We start from the raw sequence: 20834 nt of genomic DNA, 5'->3' as shown, positions 1-20834 counted from the left end.
ATAAAGACTGTATTGCTAAATCGTTCGTGAAATGAAGAGTCTACTGATTCGGCAAACTTCACTGTTGTTTTTTAACATTTTTAAAATTAGTTTCAGGTGCACAAAACAGTGTAATAGTTAGACATTTATCATTTATATCCCTCACACAATCCCTCTTGCACATGTTGAAAGTGTATAATTTCATCAGTTTTAAAAAATGTATGTACCTGAGACATCATCTGTCTTTTACATCATCTGTCTTTTGACAACACCCCCTCAGGGGAAGGTGAAGGGATTAGAAAGCACAGTCGATAACCACAAGATTGCCATGGGGATACAAAAGTCATTTTGGGGACTGTAATCAATAATGTTGGAAGGTGGTTTTTTTAGACATGAGTCTGCCATCTTCCCTAGCTGCCAGCAGCTAGAATAAAGGACGCTTTTTCTCCTCACCAACCCTTCTCCCTCTTGTATTTTGGACTCTTCGGCAAGTGGCGCTGAACCTGAGTTCGGTAACAATATATTCTTTGGAAAACGTAGACTTTTTTTTTTTAAACAGTTCTAGTAAGGTATAATTGAGATATTTAATTGCACATGTTGAAAGTGTATAATTTGATCAGTTTTAACAAATGTATGTACCTGAGAAACCATCATCCGTCTTAGATTATAGTTCAAGTATTGGCTCTGCCATTCAACAGCAGAATGACTTTTGACAAATTATTTCCCTGCAAAATTCTGTTTATTTATCTGAAAACTAGAGCTAATATTAATATCTTTCTCCTAAGTTTATTGAAACGAATAAGTGAAATACACTTAAAAGTGCCTGGCAAATAATAAACATATAATAACTTCTGGTATTTTTTTAGATAAGTCAATAATACCCAAAAGCTGCTTAGAACATTTTAATTTGATGTTGCTGTTGGTTTTCAATAGGCTAAAAACTTAAATTCCTTTCTGGGCCAGGCAGGTAATTTAAATTTATCCAGAACCAGGAATAGGGGATTTGTGAGGACAATGAGGAACTGGAGCGTGGATACTCAATGATGTTAAAGCATCCACATTTAAAATTAAACACATAAAAAAAAAGGAATTGTGTTGGCCCTACAAAACAGTTCTGCATGCTGTGTTCAGCCTGTAGGACACAAGTTTGTGATACCCAACCATGTGAAGTTAGAGGGTTTTTTAGTGAGAGATTGACATGATTTAGTACACATTTTACAAACAAAGTTGATTCTGGCTGTGCTAAAGAAAATGGATTGGGGGGGGGAGGGGGGGAAGGGGAAGCAGAAAAGCAAAGAAACCCATTAGGAGACTATTATCGCAATTTACACAAGGATGTATGTTTGTTTAGAGTAAATTGATAGCAGAAATCAAGGGAAGTGGATGAGTCTGAGACATGTTCTGGAGTTAGAATAGACATCACTTTTTGTATGTTTTGTACAGGAATTGATTTAATTTTCTTTAAAAAAAAGACTTTAAAAATTACTTAAAAATATAATGACTTTTTAGGTTTTATTTCCATCTGACTATAATTCTCCCAATATTGTTTTTATATGACTTTATTATCTAAAATGAACTTGATCCATTTATGTTACCTCACAGAGGGAAGTTGGCACACTGTCAACTGGGCTGGGTCACGCTGAGTTTCAGTTTCCTTTTCTGAGTTTCCTTTTCTTCCTTTTCTGAAGACTTGAGGTTGCTGAAGAATTTTCTGCTATCATTTTATGCCTGCCTAGCTGTCTAGATAGAGCAGCTACCCTCAGCTTCAGCCCTCGTACAGATTCTACAAACAGGTAAATGACTTTCTGCTTTCCACTTTTCCTAGCCACTTACAAACAATGGTGTGTGTGTGTGTGTGTGTGTGTGTGTGTGTTTAAAAAAATCTTTAAAAATAATTATTTAGAATGAACAACTGGTTAATAATTTTTCTTGCTATTTACCCTCTATTTACTCCCTTATGTAAATAAGAGACATAAATACAAGTTTTGTGACAGTATATACCTGTTTTTCAATATTTATGGAAAATATATTTGATTTTCACTAGGTTGAGAAATATGGCAATGACAACTTCTTTGACATGGATGCAAGAAAAGAAACTGCAGATCTGTTTGGGAGGAAAGAAGTTTAGCCTTCTCTATAAGGCTAGTGTCCATGAATTCTCTCCTAGCAATTTGTTTGAGATATGCTGTAATCAAGGCCCTATTCTAATAGTGATTTATGGTGATCATGTTATTGGGGCATGTGTGTCGGAGAATTACCAGAGAGAAACGCCAGTTTCCATCCTGCTGTTTGCCTTTCAAGAGACTAAAGTTTCAGGATGTAACATAGGACCATATAAACCAGTTGAATTGTTTGGTGAAAATATGCGTAGATCTAAGAATTTGGAATTCTACATAAATCTACGGGATCAAACAGTGACTATGAACTTAAAAATAATTAAAAAATTAAACCTACCTGAATGCCACAATATTTCCTTCCAAGAATGTGAAATTTTTCGATGTGAAGGTAAGTTTAACCAGATAACCTTTTACAAAGTTTTCTCCTGCATATTTGGAGAGTTTAAGCTGGCCCATCTCTTTAAGGAAAAAGGGCCTTTTCACTTCTTTTATCTCCAGGTGACTCAGACTGAAACCTGGCCACAAATTGTTTGGTATAATACAACCATGGTCAAAAGTAGCACATACAGTGTTTTTTGGAGTGTGTTTTTGTGGGGTAAAGGGTTGGGGAGGAAGAGGCAATGTGGAAGGAGGGGAGAGAGAGAAAGAGAGAGAGAGAGAGAGAGAGAGAGAGAGAGAGAGAGAGAGAGAGAGAGAGAGAGACACGGGAGGAACATAAAGATTGAGTGACTCTCTTGAAAAAAAATCAGAGCTTGAACTCTTGATTGGTACTGGATTCTTTCTGATTCTATTTCATAATATGAGGTCTGACAATTAAGTTCACAAACTCATTCTAGGAAAAGTGCTACATACCTCATTGCTGAATATCACTAAGGTCACCTTCGAAGTTCTCTCCTTGGGAAGCTATGCACTGATGCCAGTGCCTAGTCCACCCTTCAAAACAATTTTGGAACTTTTTCTGGAATGGCCATCAGAGCTGTTGTCGTATTATCCCTGATGTCCTGAATGTCATCAAAATGTCTTCCTTTCACTATTTCCTTTATCTTCGGGTAAAGAAAGAAGTCATTGGGTCCAGATCAGGTGAGTAGGGAGGATGTTCCAGTACAGTTATTTGTTTACTGGCTAAAAACTCCCTCACAGACAGTGCCGTGTGAGCTGGTGCACTGTCGTGATGCAAGAGCCATGAATTGTTGGTGAAAATTTCAGGTCATCTAACTTTTTCATGCAGCGTTTTCAGCACTTCCAAGTAGTAAACTTGATTAACTGTTTGTCCAGTTGGTACAAATTCATAATGAATAATCCCTCTCATATCAAAAAAGATTAGCAATATCATTGCAATAAATTCACAAACTTCATTGTCAGACCTCAAAAGACCAAAATTCATTCACTTGCTTTTCACTAAAGAACATTTAAATTGTTTTCAACATTTGCTGTTATAAACAATGTCCCTGTAATATCTTTATGCATATAACTGTGCACAAAAATACTCTTTTAGGGTAACTTCGTGGATGTGGAATTGCTGTTTAAGGGTTATGTACATTTGCATTTCTATGGACACCTTTCAAAAGCTTCAGGTGTCTACACTATCCCCAAGAGTGTTGTAGAATGCCCATTTCCCCATGTCCTTGCCAATCTTTGATGTTATCAAACTTTAGAATATTTGCCAATTCATGGTCAAAAGATTCTCTCTTTCTTCTCTCTTTTTTGCTTATCCCTGATAACTAACAAGTCTATGTATCGTGGCCATTAACATTTCTTCTGTGAAATATTTATCTATTCATTTAAAAGAGGGGCTCCAGGGAATAATATTCCTTGAGGATTTGCGTGTTCCAAACTAACTATTAATATATATAGTCTTTATACTTGAATTGCTATCAGAGTACATCATTGTTTGATCACCTTTTGTTTCAGGGATAAGTTTCCACAGCATTGATGTTGCCGTGGAAAATCTAAGACCAGATTTGTTTATTTATTTTTAAACAATTTATTAAAAATATAGCTAACATACAATATTATATTAATTTCAGGAGTACATGATAGTTACTCAACATTTACATACCTAAAGAAGTGATCATTATTATAAGTCCAGCAACCATCTGACTGTACTATACTATGGCAATATTATTGACTATATTCCCTATGCTGTATATTACATTCCCATAACCTAATTGTTTTATACCTGGAAATTTGGACCTCTTATTCCCCTTCACCTTCCCCCCTACTTTTTAAATTTTTTAAATTACAGTTGACATTCAGTTATTTTAGATTAATTTCAGGCATACAGCAGAGGGGTTAGAAATTAGTATAATTTAAGAGGTGATCCCCTGATTAGTCTGGTACCCATATTATCATATTGTTGACTATACTTCCTATGCTTTACATCCCCATGACTAGTTTGTAACTACTGATTTGTACTTCTTAATCCCTTCACCTTTTTCACCCTGCTCTCCAACACTCTCCCATCTATCACCCCAAGAAATCTAGTACCCATCTGACAACATACATAGTTATTACAATATTATTGACTATATTCCTTATGCTATACTATACATCCCCATAACTACTTTTTAAAAAATTCATTGGGGTGACAATTGTTAATGAAATTACATAATTTCAGGTGTACAATTCTGTATTACATCATCTATAAATCCCATTGTGTGTTCATTACCCAGAGTCAGTTCTCCTTCCATCACCATATATTTGATCCCCCTTACACTCATCTCCCTCCCCCCACACCCCTTACCTTCTGGTAACCACTAAACTATTGTCTGTGTCTATGAGTTTTTGTTTCTCATTTGTTTGTCTTGTTCTTTTGTTGTTTTTGGTTTATATACCACATATCAGTGAAATCATAGGGTTCTCTGCTTTTTCTGTCTGACTTATTTCGCTTAGCATTATACTCTCAAGATCCATCCATGTTGTCAAAATGTTCCTATATCATCTTTCCTTAATGCCGAATAGTATTCCATTGTGTATATATACCACAACTTCTTTATCCATTCATCTATCGAAGGACATTTTGGTTGTTTCCATGTCTTGGCCACCGTAAACAAAGCTGCAATGAACATTGGAGCACACATGTCTTTATGTATAAATGATTTCAAACTCTTTGGGTAGATACCCAGGAGAGGGATTGCTGGGTCATATGGTAATTCTACTCGTAATTTTTTGAGGAACCTCCACACGACCTTCCACAGAGGCTGCACCAGTCTGCATTCCCACCAACAGTGTATGAGGGTTCCTTTTTCTCCACAGCCTCTCCAACATTTGTTACTATTTGTCTTGTTGATGAAAGCCATTCTGACTGGGGTGAGGTGATATCTCATTGTGGTTTTTATTTGCATTTCTCTGATGATTAGTGATGTTGAGCATTTTTTCATATGTCTATTTGCCATTTGTAAGTCCTCTTTGGAGAAATGTCTCTTCAGGTTCTCTGCCTATTTTTCAATTGGGTTGTTTGTTTTTTTGTTGTTGAGTTTCATGAGTTCCTTGTATATTTTGGATATTAGACCCTTATCGGAGGAACTGTTTGCAAATATCTTCTCCCATTCAGTTGGTTGCCTCTTTATTTTGTTGATGGTTTCTTTTGCTGTGCAGAAAGTCTCTCTGGTCACCTGCTCAAGGACTGTCTGTTGTGTGTGCCCTCCTGTTATAGTTGAGCCTGATTGCTATTGGTACATAGTAGGATTGACCCTCAGGTTGGTTGGCTGTGGGGTTTGGCCATGTCCACAGTTTATGGGCTGCTGTTGCGGGGGGGTCTTACCCCAGTAAGTGGGATTTATCCCAGTGGGCCCTGGTGCCTGTTTGGACTATCCTTTTTATGTGTCACTTGTGGGGCTAATTGCATAGTGCTTAGCTGTGGTCTGAAGCCAGATTCCAAGTATGTTGGTTCTGGGACCTTTTGCAAGGGGTTCCGGTGCAAGCCCAGTGCATTTGACTGGCTGGGGATTACCTGGTAGGAGGTACAAAGTGATCTGTTGTTGTTTGATGCCTGTGCTAACCCCAGAAGCATGTGTGAGAGGCCACACTGTGAACTGAGGACATCTGCCAACAATATTGGGCCTGGGTAGCTCTGCAAGAAGTCAGGACACATTGAGGCCTGCTACCACCTCCTGACCCTCTTAAGGCTCAACCACTAATAAAGTCTCATGTGTTACACAAGTTGGGTGAGGCAGGGTCTTAGGGAGTCACCAGAGCAGGAAGAGTTGTGATCACCAGGTTAATGTAGATTTTGGTTTGGTGCCAGTCCTGAGACTGGAGCTACTCAACAAAAGTCTCTGAGCACACTGAGGCCAGTCACTGCCCATCTGGGGCCCAGGGACTCTGATAGTTTTCAAAGAAAGAGTGAAACATGGGTAGTACTGGCTTCTCAACAGTGCCTTAGGTGTTATGGGAGTTGGGTGGGGCAGGGCCTTAATGAGTCAGCAGAATGGAGTAAGTGGAGCTCACCAGACCAATAAGATATAGATTTAGCCCGGTGTGGGAGGATTCAACACAGGAAAGATGGCATCTGCCTGCAGGCTGCACAGGAGACAGGGAAAATGGCGACAGTCCTCCAGCCCTTGCCCTGATGCCACACATCTCAGTATGCCTCTTGTATGACACTGCTGCCCTGCTGATTCACTGTCCCTTCACCAGTGCCCAGGGTGAGTACCTGCAAGTGAGTGAGTCTGTGTATGAGCCCTTTAAGAGGACACTGGTGTTTCCCGCAGCCTTCCATCTTACCCAGGGGTCAGAATCTCCACTGTTTTCCACAGCCAGATGTTATGGGGGTTCCTCTTCCCAGCACAAGTACTTGAGACTGGTGAGCTGGTTGTGGGGCTAGGGTCTCTCACTTTTCCAGGGAGAACCTCCGTGGCTGAGATATTCCTCCTGATCCTTAGCTGCCACACAGAGTTTTGGGACCTGTTTTACTTCTCCACCTCTCCTACCAGTCTGGATGTGTTTTTTTCTCTATATCCTTAGTTTTAAAACTTCTGTTCAGCTAGACTTTGAATGATTCTCCCGGTTGATTGTTTTATAATTTTTCATAATTTTAATGTGTTCACAGAAGGAAGCAGGCATAGAGTTTATTTACATTGCCAACTTGGATCTCAACTATTTATTTATTTTTTTGTTGTTTCCCTTTCCCTTTGAGTGACTTGATCTTTCTTCCTGGCTGCCCAAATAATTTTAAAAACTTTTGTTGAAGTCTGGTAAATTTACTTGGATATATTATGATGCTGACTATCCTGTGTCACTTAAGTAAACTTTCTATTGAAGTGTAACATATAAACAGAGAAATGCACAACTGATAAGTGTACCAATTGGCAAACTTTTACAAATTGGACACATTCATGTAATCACTACTTGAATAAAGGACTAGATTATCACCATCATTTCAGAAGACTCCTTTATGACTCTTCTCAGTTATTACCAATCAAAGTTACTATATTCTGTCTCATATCAACATTAATTCATGCTTCTTATTTTTGAATTTTATATAAATAGAATCATAATACAGTATGTGCTCTTTTTTGTCTATCCTATTTCATTCAGTATTGTGTTTGAGAGATTGAGCTGTTACAAGGGATTGGATTATAAAATGAGACCCCTAAAAATCAGATATTTTACCAGTATCAAGTTTTACTAATAATTTCAGGGATAAAGGCAATAACAATACTCAGAAAAGACAGAATGAATACCAAGATATTCTGTGTGGCTCCCAGATCCTTCCTTCCCATATTAGACATATGCTTTCTGGCTAAGAACAACAGGCTGAGTTTTTAATTGAAGTTCATGGGCCACCTTACATATTGGATAGTACTTAGGTTATCAAACATTTACATGCCAATGCTATGAACTGAATTGCATTCTCCCAAAATCCATATATTGATGCCTTAATCCCCAATGTGACTATACTTGGAGATGAAGGTCTCAGAGGAAGTAACTGAGATTAAATATGGTCATAAGAGTGGGACCTCATTTGATAGAATCAGTATCCATATGGGAAGGGACACAGGAGATCTCTTTCTCTCACCTGACGCACACACAAAAAGAGGTCAATAAATGGCAGTCATCCAAAAGCCAAGGAAGAGAACTTAGAATGAAATCTACCTTATTTTGCTGTGTATAATGCAAACCCACGTTTTTGACCCAAACTTTCAGGGGAAAAAAAATCTTTTAATTTTTTAATTCAAATTTTTATTTGTTTATATTTAGGTACTTGTTTTTCGTATTATAAAGGAATTTTAGCATTTATTTTCTAACATATTATGGTACAAGAAATTTTATGTAACAAATAATTACAAAACACAAGAACAGATACAAAGCACAAGAAATTTTATGTACCGGTAACAAATTTACGATACTTATGCATTATAGAAGGCCAAGAACTCGTAAGTTCAACAAAACTGATTATCGTATTCCAGGGTGTTATTTTTCATGTGAATATCATTATTTATTTCTAGAGTTAAACTTTTAACTCAGAAACATAAATAAAAGAATTAAAAATATTTATGTAGATATCAATTAGTACTACCCATGTATAAGGCACATCCTTATTTTTCCCTCACAAATTTGGGTAAAAAAAGTACATTATACATGGCAAAATACAGTACCTTGTCAGTATCTTGATCTTGGGCTTTTCAGCCTCCAGAACTGCAAGAAATACATTTATTACTTCAGCCATTCAGTCCTTGGTATTTGTATGGCAGCCTGAGCAAACTTAAGACATTCAGTTTACATGATATTTTCCAGGTAAACATAACTCATAAAGCTGTATTACCTGGATTTACTTATTGTAAGTAATTCTCAGTCAAGTACATCCTGTTAAGGATTTGAAGTGATAAATACTTTCCTTGTAGCAAATATAATTGATCTATTTACCAGGAGATAAAATTATTAACATATTTTTAAGGAAATTGGACGAAGTCACTAGTGTTTTTTTCCCTAAGAATGTTACTTGGTACAGTGAATGAATGTAGAACAGGTTAGCTCCTACCTCCCTAATGATTCATCCATATTATTATCTATAGGAATAATTTGTTCATTTTCATTTTCATATAGTACTCCACTGTAATGATTCTATCACACTTTTTTTTTTAAATCATATCATTTTTGGTAGATATTTGGGTTTTCCAGTTTGGGAAGATCACAAATAATACTGCTATAAGTGTTCTTGTACATATCCTTTGCTTTACATATATACATGTTTTCAAATAATATAAGCATGAAATTGCTGGGTTATAGGGTATGTGTATGTTCAGCTTCAGTAGATACTGACAAAACTTTCCAGTATAGTTGTACCAATGCCCACCACCACAAATACTGTGAGTTTCTATAACTTTAAATCTTCTCCAACACTATGTATTATTTGTTTTATAATCGGTAGTCAATCTGATATGTGAGTGGTATGACATTTTGTGAATTTCTGTCTTTGATTAGACTAGTTAGCTCTTTATTTATTTTATATTTAAGCTAATTACTATGTATATATTTTAAATTTATTGGGGTGACAATTGTTAATGAAATTACATAATTTCAGGTGTACAATTCTGTATTACATCATCTATAAATCCCATTGTGTGTAGCTAATTACTATATTAATTTTTTATTTTTTGTTTATAAAATTTGTCTTTGTTTTTTTGTTAATTCCTTTTTTTTATATATTTCTAAGATTTGTACCCTTAATTTTCTGTTTCTATTTTCTATATTCAAAACTTTACTTCTTTTTTGTGGTTATTGAAATGTACTTTTATCACTAAGTTGATATAAAAATTGCTTGCATTATTTTCCATATATTATTGCAATTGTGTTTTTCTATTGTTGGTTTTTCCTCTTGGATGTTAAAGTTGAGAGAATGCTTTTGAAAATTTCAAGAGTTTGCTTTTTTGTCTGATTACACTTGTTGTTTTCTAGGTTTATTATATTGTAGTCATTGAATACAATCTTCACTACTTTTGGTAATTTAAAGAGGTTTTCTTTTTAACTATACACGTAGCCATAATTATAAATGTTCCACACAATATTCTTCTTTTTTAGAGAATTGCCAGTATTACTACACCTAATTCTTTCAATTTTAAATCCACAATGAAAGAGTCTCCTTTCCCAAGCAACAAAAGAATTCTGGGCCTGAATCTCATTGGTCAAAATGAAGTACTCAGCTCACCCCTGAATCACTCACTGTTCTCTGATTGGGTAGGTCCTACATACTCTTGTGGAGTCAGGAATAAAGTCAGTTGGACTATAAGTTCTAGGAGCCCCAATTGTTGATAGTAGATTTTGGAGAAAATCTGATGTCTGTGTGTTTCTCATTTGTGTCTGTGCACATGACCCCTTTTCAGACCTTTTGGACCATGGAAGAGAAAATGTCTCAGAATTTCCAGTCTTTCCTTACCTGTGCATACATCTAGGTCTTACTTCTCTGAATCAGAAAGGACCTCAGCCCTCATCTCCCATGTAAGAGTGAGCCACACAGTACTGCTGAGTAATTGGGTGAGAAAGATCTGCTAACATCACAGTTTTGCGGTGTTCACAATGCCTCTAGCTGTAACCTCTTCAAATGAGGTGATGCTAGGATATTTGTCATAATTTTCTCCACGTGCTTTTCACTACACTGCACTGTTCTCAGAGAAAGGCTATTTTAGTGTCTTTTCCTAGTGAATTCAGTCACTGACATTCATTCAGTCAGCCAATCATTCAGCAACTTATAATCTTCATTATTCTTTGATTTTTCCCTAGATCTATTGGACACAAGGAAGATACAAGGGGTCACTGTGTAAGTCAATGTTTTTAATGTTCTATTATTCTGTTCATAATTTAGACTTATTCTATTGTAGGTTCTGTCAATAAAATTGGTAGCACAAATTATGACAGGTAACTTGTGGATCATCAAGAACAAGCTATATTTCTATAAACATAAAACTATTTGGTAATAATAATGTTCAAACAAAAAGAACACTGACTAGAGGGAAGACATTTCTAATGTTTTTATATACTTGCAGGAAAATAATTATTTGACTGTATGTCTATATTTTTGCTTAGAATTCTTGCAGTTACGTTTCATCCACTTGTAGGGCAGGGGTGGTTGGGAAAGAGAAAAAAATTCCTGAGAACGGGTGGGAATTCCTGCCTGGAAACCCTAGTTAAAAGGTATAATTTTTGCTTTTCCTTCTTTTATAATAGGATTTGAGGTAGAATACTTTCATGTCTTTTTTATATAAGAAGGCAAGTTGCTAATCAAAAAAAAATAATAATGTATCAGAAAAGAAAATGAATTCAAGAAAAAATCATGATAAGATCTTGTGATCTAACCTTAGTCAACTGTTAAAATTGTCTTGTCTAAACAGGCTCCGGGAGAGCTTATTGTCTGCCTTAAGAACTTACAAACCATATAGAGAACTAGTTCACCAAATACGAATTCTGCTCCTGGGTCCAATTGGAGCTGGGAAGTCTAGCTTTTTCAACTCTGTCAAGTCTGTTTTCCGAGGCCATGTAACCCACCACGCTTTGGTGGGCTCTGATACAACTGGGATAACTGAGCAGGTGAGTTCATTCTAGGTCACTCAGACTTAGCTTCTTTGTTCAAGTTCATTAGATTTGAAAAGATTTTTTTCTGATCAACTTCATTATGTAGACTTCATCTCAATGTATAGGTGTTTTTTTAAATTAACTCTTAAAGTGGCTTTTTTTTTTCATCTCTGCAGTACAGGACATATTCCATTAAGGATGGGAAGGATGGCAAGTCCCTTCCATTTATTCTGTGTGACTCAATGGGGCTGGATGAGGAAGAAGGAATGTGCATGGGTGACATACTCTACATCTTAAAAGGCCACATTTCTGACAGATACCAGGTGTGATTTGGCTAATTATTCAGAAATTATAATTGATATTTTAAATGCTAACTTTTGCTCTTTATGACAGCAGACTCTAGTATAATGAATCAACATTGATTTTCTTAAACTATGCTTGTTCAAGAGCCTTTGTTCCTTCTTGATATTTATTTCACAAATAATTAAAACATCTAAAGTTTCTTCTGTCATAGCTGACGTAACAACTCTGCATGTTGTTACACATTCAATTGCTTTTGGCTATGTGAAACAGAACTCCAACTACATAAATGTATTTACATAAGTAATTTTTCTTATGTAACAGGAAGTCTGGAGGTAGGCAAATTTTGGCTAATGTGGCAACTCTCTGAGGTTATTAATTTTAAGGGTCCTTCTGACTTTCTGTTCTGAGATCCTCAGCATGAGGTGCTATGGATTAAGTGTTTGCATCCTTCAAAAATTCATATATGAAGCCTAATTGACAATGTGAAGATATTTGGAGGTGGGGCCTTTGGGAGGTGATTAGGTCATGAGGGTGGAGTCCTCATGAACGGGATTAGTGTCCTTATAAGAAGAGACACAAGAAAGATGATCTTTCTCTCAGCCATAACACACAGTAAGAAGGTAGCTGTCTAAACACTAGAAGAGGGCTCTTACCAGACACCTAATCTGCCAGCACCTTGATCTTGGACTTCCTAACATCTAGAACTATGAGAAACAAATGTCTGTTGTTTAAGCCACCCAGTATTGTAATTTGTTATAGTAGCAGCCCAAGCTGACTATGACATGTGGCTTTCAAACATATGCTCTCAAGATATTCACACTGAGCACTGTTTATGTTCTAGGCAAGAGGAAATGGGAGATTAAAGAGAATAGCCATTTTAGTCTGTCTGTTTTTTTTTCAACTTTTGAATGCTTTTCGTAAATATTTAGATCTTGAGTTTTTCATTAATTTACCTTGTTCCAAATGAATAGTTATGCAACATCTTTCATTGAATGCCTTTTGCATCTTTCCCCTACCAAATATAGGGATTAGTTTCTGTATTCTCTAGTTTGTTCTATTGATATATTTATCAATTTCTTAACGATTTTCATTACCATATTGTTCATTCATTACCATATTGTTTAATTGTTTTAATTACAATAGCAATCAATTATGTCTTGATAACTCATTGGACAAGTAATTGTCAGTATTCATTTCTTACATTTGTTTTTCTTGACCATTTTCATATGTATGTTTTCCCAAGTGAGGTTGCCTGTGTTTTATATGATTGTTTGTATTCTATTTGTTGGTGTTTTAATTGAAATTACATGAAAATTTTATATTGAAAGTTGATTTATATCTTTACCTATCCAGTGTTCCTATCCAGAAACACAGGTTATTTTATTTTTATATTCATGCAAGTTTCTTTTATTCTTTAGCATAGAGCTATCTTGTAGGAGTAGTTAAGTTTATTTTTAAATATTATTTTTTTCCACAAAAAACTTTATTATAGCAAATTTTAAACTTAATCAAAAGTAGACAAAACAATTCAATGAATTTCCATTTGCTCAGCTTCAAGAATTTCTGACTCATAGCCATTTTTGTTTCTTGCATGTCTACCCACTTTCTCTTCTCCTATATTATTTGGAAACAAATTTAAGAAATCATAATATTTTACCCATTAATGAATATAATATCTTGAGAATCATCAAGATACAAAAGATATGGACTAGTATATATTTTATTAAGCATATATATATGGACTGTGTATCTTTTATTAAACATAACCATAGTACCTTATCACACTGAAATTATTCCTTAATTGTTCCTTAATTTATCAAATATTACCCAATGTCCAAATTTCTAATTTTCTTGTGTCATGCACCTTTTAAAGCAGGTTTTTGGAAAATGATTTAAAAAATTTATTCAGCCTCTTTTAACTTCCATCTCTTTTGTTATTTTTACTTGCAGTTTATTTTTTAAGAAATCTGTTTGCTTGTTCTGTACAATTGCTCATAGTTCGAACTTTGCTGTTTCCACCCTTTGATGTAGTTTTCCATAGTTTCCTATGCATCCTGAAAACTGATAGATGAATCTAGAGACAAGTTCAGATTCAAGTCTACTTCATAGACAGTGTTGTGTGTTTTCATAAGAGATACACAATTTTGAGTTTTCTCACTTTTCAAATATTGGTGTTCATTAACATCCAATGCTTAGATCCCTTTATTTATTAGGGTGTGGAAATAATGATATTCTGCCTCTGTCATTTCTTCTTCATTTCGTGTGTGAAAGAGAAACTTCCCTTTATCTACCATTTGATTATTAGTGGAATAGTTAATATAGAAGAGGCAGGTTCTCTCCTTGATTTATTTTTACAAGCTTTTGAAACTATAAGTTGGTTTCTTTGCATCTACCAATATTGACCAGTGATTATTTCATTATTGTTAGGAACTCATGAGTTGAACATATTAGATGTGTTTCAGTGTACTGTATAGTTTTTCTCTATACTGATGTCAAGTGTAGTATCTTTGACCAGTGGGAGGCTCTGAAATTTTGATCCTGAGTCCTTTTGACAATGCATCTAAAAATCTGCTATATTCCTGATTTCTTATGTAACTACATATCCAAATCACATCTTGTATATTTACAACCCAGACTTTGAATCAGTTATATCTTTAAGAAGCCTTAGTCTGGGTCATTAGAATTGTTCATTGCTACTTGGTTGATCACTGGTGCTTTTTTTTTTTTTAATGGACAGAGCTAGAAATATATTTTTTTATGAAAAAATACATTAAAAATTAATATAGAAACTTGTCATTCAAATTCAGGACTAAACAGTTTTTACTTAATCTCTTCTTTCTTGCATCTGTCTCTGCTTTATGCAAACAGAGAATCTCTAGTCTCAAGGACACCAGAGATGATAGAATATCATGTCACAACTCATTTGCTTTATCTCACATAATATTCACTATAGTCTCAGAATAAAATCTCTAACGCTACTATGAAAAATCTAATCATAATTACATTTAATGTCAATAGAACATAATCGCAATCAAAATTAGAAACAATTTTTAAATTTTAGCTGAATTTTTATATTGTTTTTAGGATTTATCATATAGTAGGAGTACACAAATTACTGTGTTTTAAAGTCAATCAGACATAGTTTCTCTCTGTGTAGTTATGACCCCAATTTGATGCAAAAATTCACTTGTTTACTTCAATTTAGGGATTGCTTTTTAAACTTAATTTAGCTTTATATTTATGTTTATAATTTATACAGTTTTAAAGTCAAATCTATAAAATAAGGTATATCCAAAGAATCCATCTTCCCTCTCTGCCCCTTCAAATACATTTCTCCACTCTCTGTAAGTAACCATTTAAAAATTTTTTGATTTACTTCCCTTTTTAATATATAAAAAAAATACTTATAGATTTGTGGTTCCCTCTTTTTTAGAGATGTAATAGAATACTATATGTTATTGATGTATCAGAATTTTGCTGCTACAAAAAACCCTGAAATTAATAGCCTATACATACATCATTTTGCATGTTTGCCAGTATATCTGTGACAGATGCCCAGCAGAGGGACTGGTAGTTTAAGAGTAAATGCATCTCATTTTGAACCACTTCCCTGCTTAGGATTCTGCCTGATGATACCAGATTTCTTTCTAAATGCTCTCATGTCCACTTTTGCCCACCTTGCTTCTTCTATCTAGAACACTTTCTGCCATATTCTTATTTTTTTATTTAGATTAACACCTCTATTTCTTTTAGCTTCATATTACACGTCTCTTCCTCACAGGAGCTTTTCCTGGCTACATGAAAGGACTGCTAGCTACTTGCATAATGACTGTTTTCTCTACCAGATTGTTAGCCTCCTATTATCAGAGATTTTTTGTTTTGTTCACTGTTTTATTCACATGCAAAGTACTGAGTATATAGTATATGCTCAGTACTGAGTATATAGTATATGCTCATAAATATTCATTGAATTAAAACATCCATTTATTTTTGCCTTACAGTTTAATTTCACGAAACCAATTACACCAGGTCATGGTAACTGGAATGACCTCCCATTGCTGGAGGACAGAATCCATTGTGTGGCAATGGTATTTGACGCCAACTCTGTTGAAGATCTATCTAGTGAGATGGTGACAAAGATCAAAAGAATTCGAAGAGAGATGATAAAGTGTGGTGAGTCTCATTCCACTTTACTTAGAAGGGTAATTGATTATATTGTAGAATGATTTTTGAACAGGATAAAGAACTTAAAAAATTTCATATTTGAATCTTCCCTGGCCCATCAGCATGGTTCATTCACTGATGAGCTGTAGGACTTTTCACAAGTGACTTCAGTGCTCTTTGCCTCAGTTTCCTAATCTATAAAATTAGTATAATAATAGCACCTACCTAAAAGAGAATTATTGCAAGGATTAAACAAATTAAAGTACATGAAGAATTTAGCACAGCCCTCATTATGGGCTACTGCTGCATCCTAGCAAGCATTTATTTCCCAAGAGCCTTAGACTTACTCTGGAACCTTAAAGGATTAGAAAGTGGACAAGAACATTTTGGTAAGAAAAAGAGGCAGGGAAGTAAAATGTTTGTTAACGAGAGGTAGCACAAAGGCTTTGGAGAAGGTAAACTGGATAAGGGAATTAAGATGCCCCACACTGGCTTTTCTTGGCCTTATTAGCCATTCTGTTCGGGAAAGAGCTGGTTTATCACAACTTGGATTAAATTAGAAGCAGGGAGTGATTGACTTACTTGCTTACTGAAATTTAAAACCTTGCATGGGTGGTATGCAGGGAGGTGCCTGCTAACATTGTGACATAAGAGCAGTTTATTTTTGATATTTTGACATATTCTATGTCTTCTTGAGGCCACTTCTTCCCCATCCTTTTATAGAGCCCTTCAGCCTTTTCTCTAGTCTGCATAAAAACACAGCTGTAGGACAGGATATGAAATCAATCAGCAATATTGTAGCATACATTTTAGTTATCTCTTCCAAGGTGTGGCTTCATATGACGCCTGATTTCGTACCATAGAAGAAAATGAAAGGGACTTCCTATGTCAGAAAAATTCCAAGTACTAATGAATCATTCAGGGTAATTTTTTGTGGGGTGTGGGGACCCTCCCAGATCTCTGAAATTGTTCCATAAATAGCCTATTGTACAATTGATAGCTAATTAACTGAAAAATACTGATGCTGCCTATAATGATTAAAATCAATCTATTATCTGTTTGGCATAGGTATGGCACATGTGGTTTTGCTGACTCATGTGGATAGCATGGCTCTGATTAGGAAAGGAGACCTTATAGACATATACAGATGTATGCCTGTGAAGCTCAAGGTAATGAATGATGTCCTTTTGTAAACACATTTTATGGAATATGTCACTATAATCACATGCTATTATGTTGTATAAAAATAAAAATAGATACCAATGGAGTTGGTGAAGAATTAAAACAATTGCTTGGATAATCCAGACTCACTTCCTAAGTTTTAAAAACAAAATATTTATTTATCTTTACATTGATACAAATAATTCCATTTATCACAACTTAATTCGATTCAACAAATATTTGTTGATTACCTTTAATGATTGGGCCAGGGTGATAGTCTCTATTTAGATATACAGATAATTAAAACAATTCTCCTGCACTAAAAAGCTTAAAAATTTATAGGTAGACGTGAGGGGATAGAGGAATAGGATGAGAAAAAATTGACAAAAGAACATGATATGATTGAGTATAATAAATATCATGAAATAACTAAAAATAAAATGGTTTGAAAGTTTAGAGGGGGAAAATATTGTGCTAAAGAGGGTGGGGGAAGATTTCATTACTGGAGTGGCACTGGGAATGGCTTTCAAGGAGGAGTATTTCAGGAAGTGAAAAGACACAGGGGAAAGAATTCAGGTCATGGGGATAGCATAAGTAAACATCCATGCAGGAAAAGGAAGCATGTCTGGGAAACTTGGGGCTGTTCAGTTTAGTGGAGTGCTGTATCCTTGTAGGGAAAGATAAAGTAAGAAAGTAACTATCACATGAGGTGATTTTACTTAATTAGGTGCATGATGGGGAATCTTAGCAAGTTTTTAAAAGAGTAGTATATGACCAAATTAAGCTTCACAAAAATTAATCTGCCACCTGTGAGCAGAATAGATTAGAGTCAAAGGGAACCTGGAGGTGGGAACACCAGTTGGGAGAATGTAATGATAGCTAATATTTGTTGAATACTAAAGATGTGGTATAGTTTTATATGTAATACTTATAACAACCTTATAAATTGGGTCCTGTCATTGCCATATTTTATAGATGGAAAAAACAAAAGCACACAAAGGAAAGCATTTGCCAATGTTTATTGACAAGGCTAAGAAGTCACAGAGCCCCATATTGAACCCAGGCAGTCTGGTTCCACACATAAACTAATCTAAGCAAGAATTAAACATTAGCATTAAATGACTCTGGTAAACTCGACTTATACTAAGAATGATTTTTAAAAGGAAACTAAGATAAATTATGGGCTTAGTGTAAGGGTTAAAAATGCTTCCATTTCAAACTAGTTTATAGAACTATTAGTTACCTTCATTTCTAATTGATATTGAATCTACTATGTGTATTCTAAATGAAAATTAGTAGTGACGTTAGAACTTGACTTGTGAAGTGCATTTTAAAAAGCCCTTTATGGGGCCAGATCTCAATCACCATTATTCCCAACAGGAAAAATACTGCCAAGCTCCTACCTTTTCTTATGGCTTTCATAATTTATATTGACATAAAATAGTATTTTTTACTATTTTATGATTTCTGGGTTTTAATTTCTGCATTGCAGCTAGAGGAAGTCCACAGAAAACTTGGATTTGCTCTTTCTGACATCTTGGTGGTCAGTAATTACACCTCGGAGTGGGATCTGGACCCTGTAAAGGACGTTCTGATTCTCTCTGCACTGAGACAGATGCTGTGGGCTGCAGATGACTTCTTAGAGGATTTGCCTCTTGAGGAAACAGGTAGATGAATTTGGTGGTGTAGAAACTTGAAGGTGTCAGTTTTGTGGCTACTTCCTGTTTGGATCTATTGGGTACATAGCAATTCTGTGTGTCTCTGTGGGTTGCTTCCCTATGAATAATCCTGCCATTTAACCCATTGGCTGGATGCATTTTTTCCCCCTCACATTTCCTGATACCTCCACCCCCACCCAGGGTACAACCTAGAGGATTTGCACTACATTTCTTCCCTCTCGTCTTAAGATGAGTTTTTTGGAATGATGCACTTCTGTCATTACCACTGTTTGAATATCCCAAGCTGTATCCTTGCCCTCTTCTAACAATATGTCCTTCTTTGCTTTGTACCTAGAACTGGATTGGATTAGCATTATTCCTGATCAGATGTGATCTTTGTTTATTTGCCCCTTCCTTGGGACCTTATACTTTTGCCTTTTTTCACTTAACTGTTTTGACAGGTCTCCCACTTCTGAGTCCCTTTTAATGCATGTGGTCAGTGATATGAGGTATGTGCCTTTTATATTCATGGGCTCAGATTTTAGCATTATGTGTATTCTTTGTTACCAACCTGTGCACAATATGTGTTGCACTGTTCCAATCAAAGATCAGACAGAAGTTTCAATTTATACTCAAATCTTATTTTAGTTTGTGGAAAATCAAGTTAGAATATCATATCCTCGCTAGGTCTCTCATTCAAACTACTGGGATACTCTCATACTACTAACTTTGCTGTCCTGACTGCGCCATCTTGGTTTCTCCATTTCTTCTCTCCTCATGGTGCATGCACTTAAAGTCAAGATTAGCTTAGACCTCCAGTAGCCCAGTGTTTCCCTTCCTTCTGGTTACTGTCCCTTAAATAATCCATTAAGAATATTTTGTTTCTCATTTCACAGATATCAGAAGCAAGTAACTTACCAGGTGTGCAAGAGAAGAAAATGATTATGTGAACCCTTCACACATTAATAATTTTTATCACATCATAGAAGAACAAAAATTAAAAAATGAGAAAACACAGGATAAAGAGAAGTAGCTGAAAATGAAGGGTGTATTTTATTTATGGCAAGGATGAAGATTCGCAAAAAAATTATAATACCTATAAATGATTAGGAATAAAGGGATATAAATATTATAAAAAATCATATTTTTTTGATTTATGTTCTGTATTTGTGAAAAATTAAAGTTTCTTCTTATAAAACCTGACTCTAACGTGTGTGTGTGTGTGTGAGTGATTTGGGAAAAAGTTTATTTTAATGACTTGTCAGCATCTTTTGATCTTCGCCCATGTCATCCGAATTTTGCCTTGTTATGTTATTTTACTAAAGTACCTGATTTTGTTTTTTTTGGGTCCCTCAATTAATGTTGCATTCTTCCTTTAACCTAAAGTCATTGTTTAATATCTAAACCCCTCTTTCAGGATGTAGCAATCAATGAGTTCCATAAGACTAAAACTGAAAGGGATGATAGTTTGATTACTCTGTCAATTACACCTATTTCAATTATAAGAAACAAAACTCATGAATAAAAAACAGGACTATAGTATTGGATCAAGTAATTAAACCATGGAAAAGGCTGGGATTGAATTGAACTGGCCTCAGAGCTGGTTGAATCTAGGGATTGACAAGCTATTTTTCTCTTTCAAAATTAAACAACAAAGATTATTCAAGCAGCAGTTAAATTCATTTGGGAATAGAGAGGATATGCAAACTATGACAAACCATAGGCAAGCCTGACGAGACAAAAGAGGCCAGTTTTTACTGAGTTTTAGGAGGAAATTGGGAGAGGTTGTGGTGGTTTCTCATTGCTAGCTGGTAGTGGGCTGATAGCTATTACTGGGGGAAGAGGATGGGCAGCTGGTCATTATGGAGGCGAAAAGGGAGGGGATCTTTCTTCCTGTTGATTGTAAAAGCTGAAGGTGTTGGTTATGTAAATTGCTGAGAGT

General features: G+C 35.3%; 1 protein-coding gene across 2 annotated transcripts; it reads left to right on the top strand.

Annotated features, from left to right (window-relative positions):
- The first annotated feature begins 1605 nt into the window (after window positions 1-1605).
- Window positions 1606-20099, top strand: IFI44 (interferon induced protein 44). Of its 2 annotated transcripts, XM_081057141.1 has the most exons (10): window positions 1606-1772; window positions 2024-2484; window positions 10818-10854; window positions 11426-11621; window positions 11783-11929; window positions 15911-16082; window positions 17142-17242; window positions 18727-18901; window positions 19354-19401; window positions 19789-20099. In XM_081057141.1, the coding sequence occupies exons 2-9, from the start codon at window positions 2034-2036 to the stop codon at window positions 19377-19379; spliced, it is 1305 nt and encodes a 434-aa protein (XP_080913267.1). In that variant the 5' UTR covers window positions 1606-1772; window positions 2024-2033; the 3' UTR covers window positions 19380-19401; window positions 19789-20099. The 2 variants fall into 2 exon arrangements, with proteins under 2 accessions (XP_080913267.1, XP_080913268.1); XM_081057142.1 differs by lacking the exon at window positions 19354-19401 and having other exon boundaries at window positions 19789-20094.
- The last annotated feature ends 735 nt before the right edge of the window (window positions 20100-20834 follow it).

The sequence above is a fragment of the Rhinolophus hipposideros genome, assembly GCF_964194185.1.
Source record: "Rhinolophus hipposideros genome assembly, chromosome: 8".
In the NCBI taxonomy this organism is placed as follows: domain Eukaryota; kingdom Metazoa; phylum Chordata; class Mammalia; order Chiroptera; family Rhinolophidae; genus Rhinolophus; species Rhinolophus hipposideros.
This window is presented reverse-complemented; position numbering and strand designations above follow the sequence as displayed.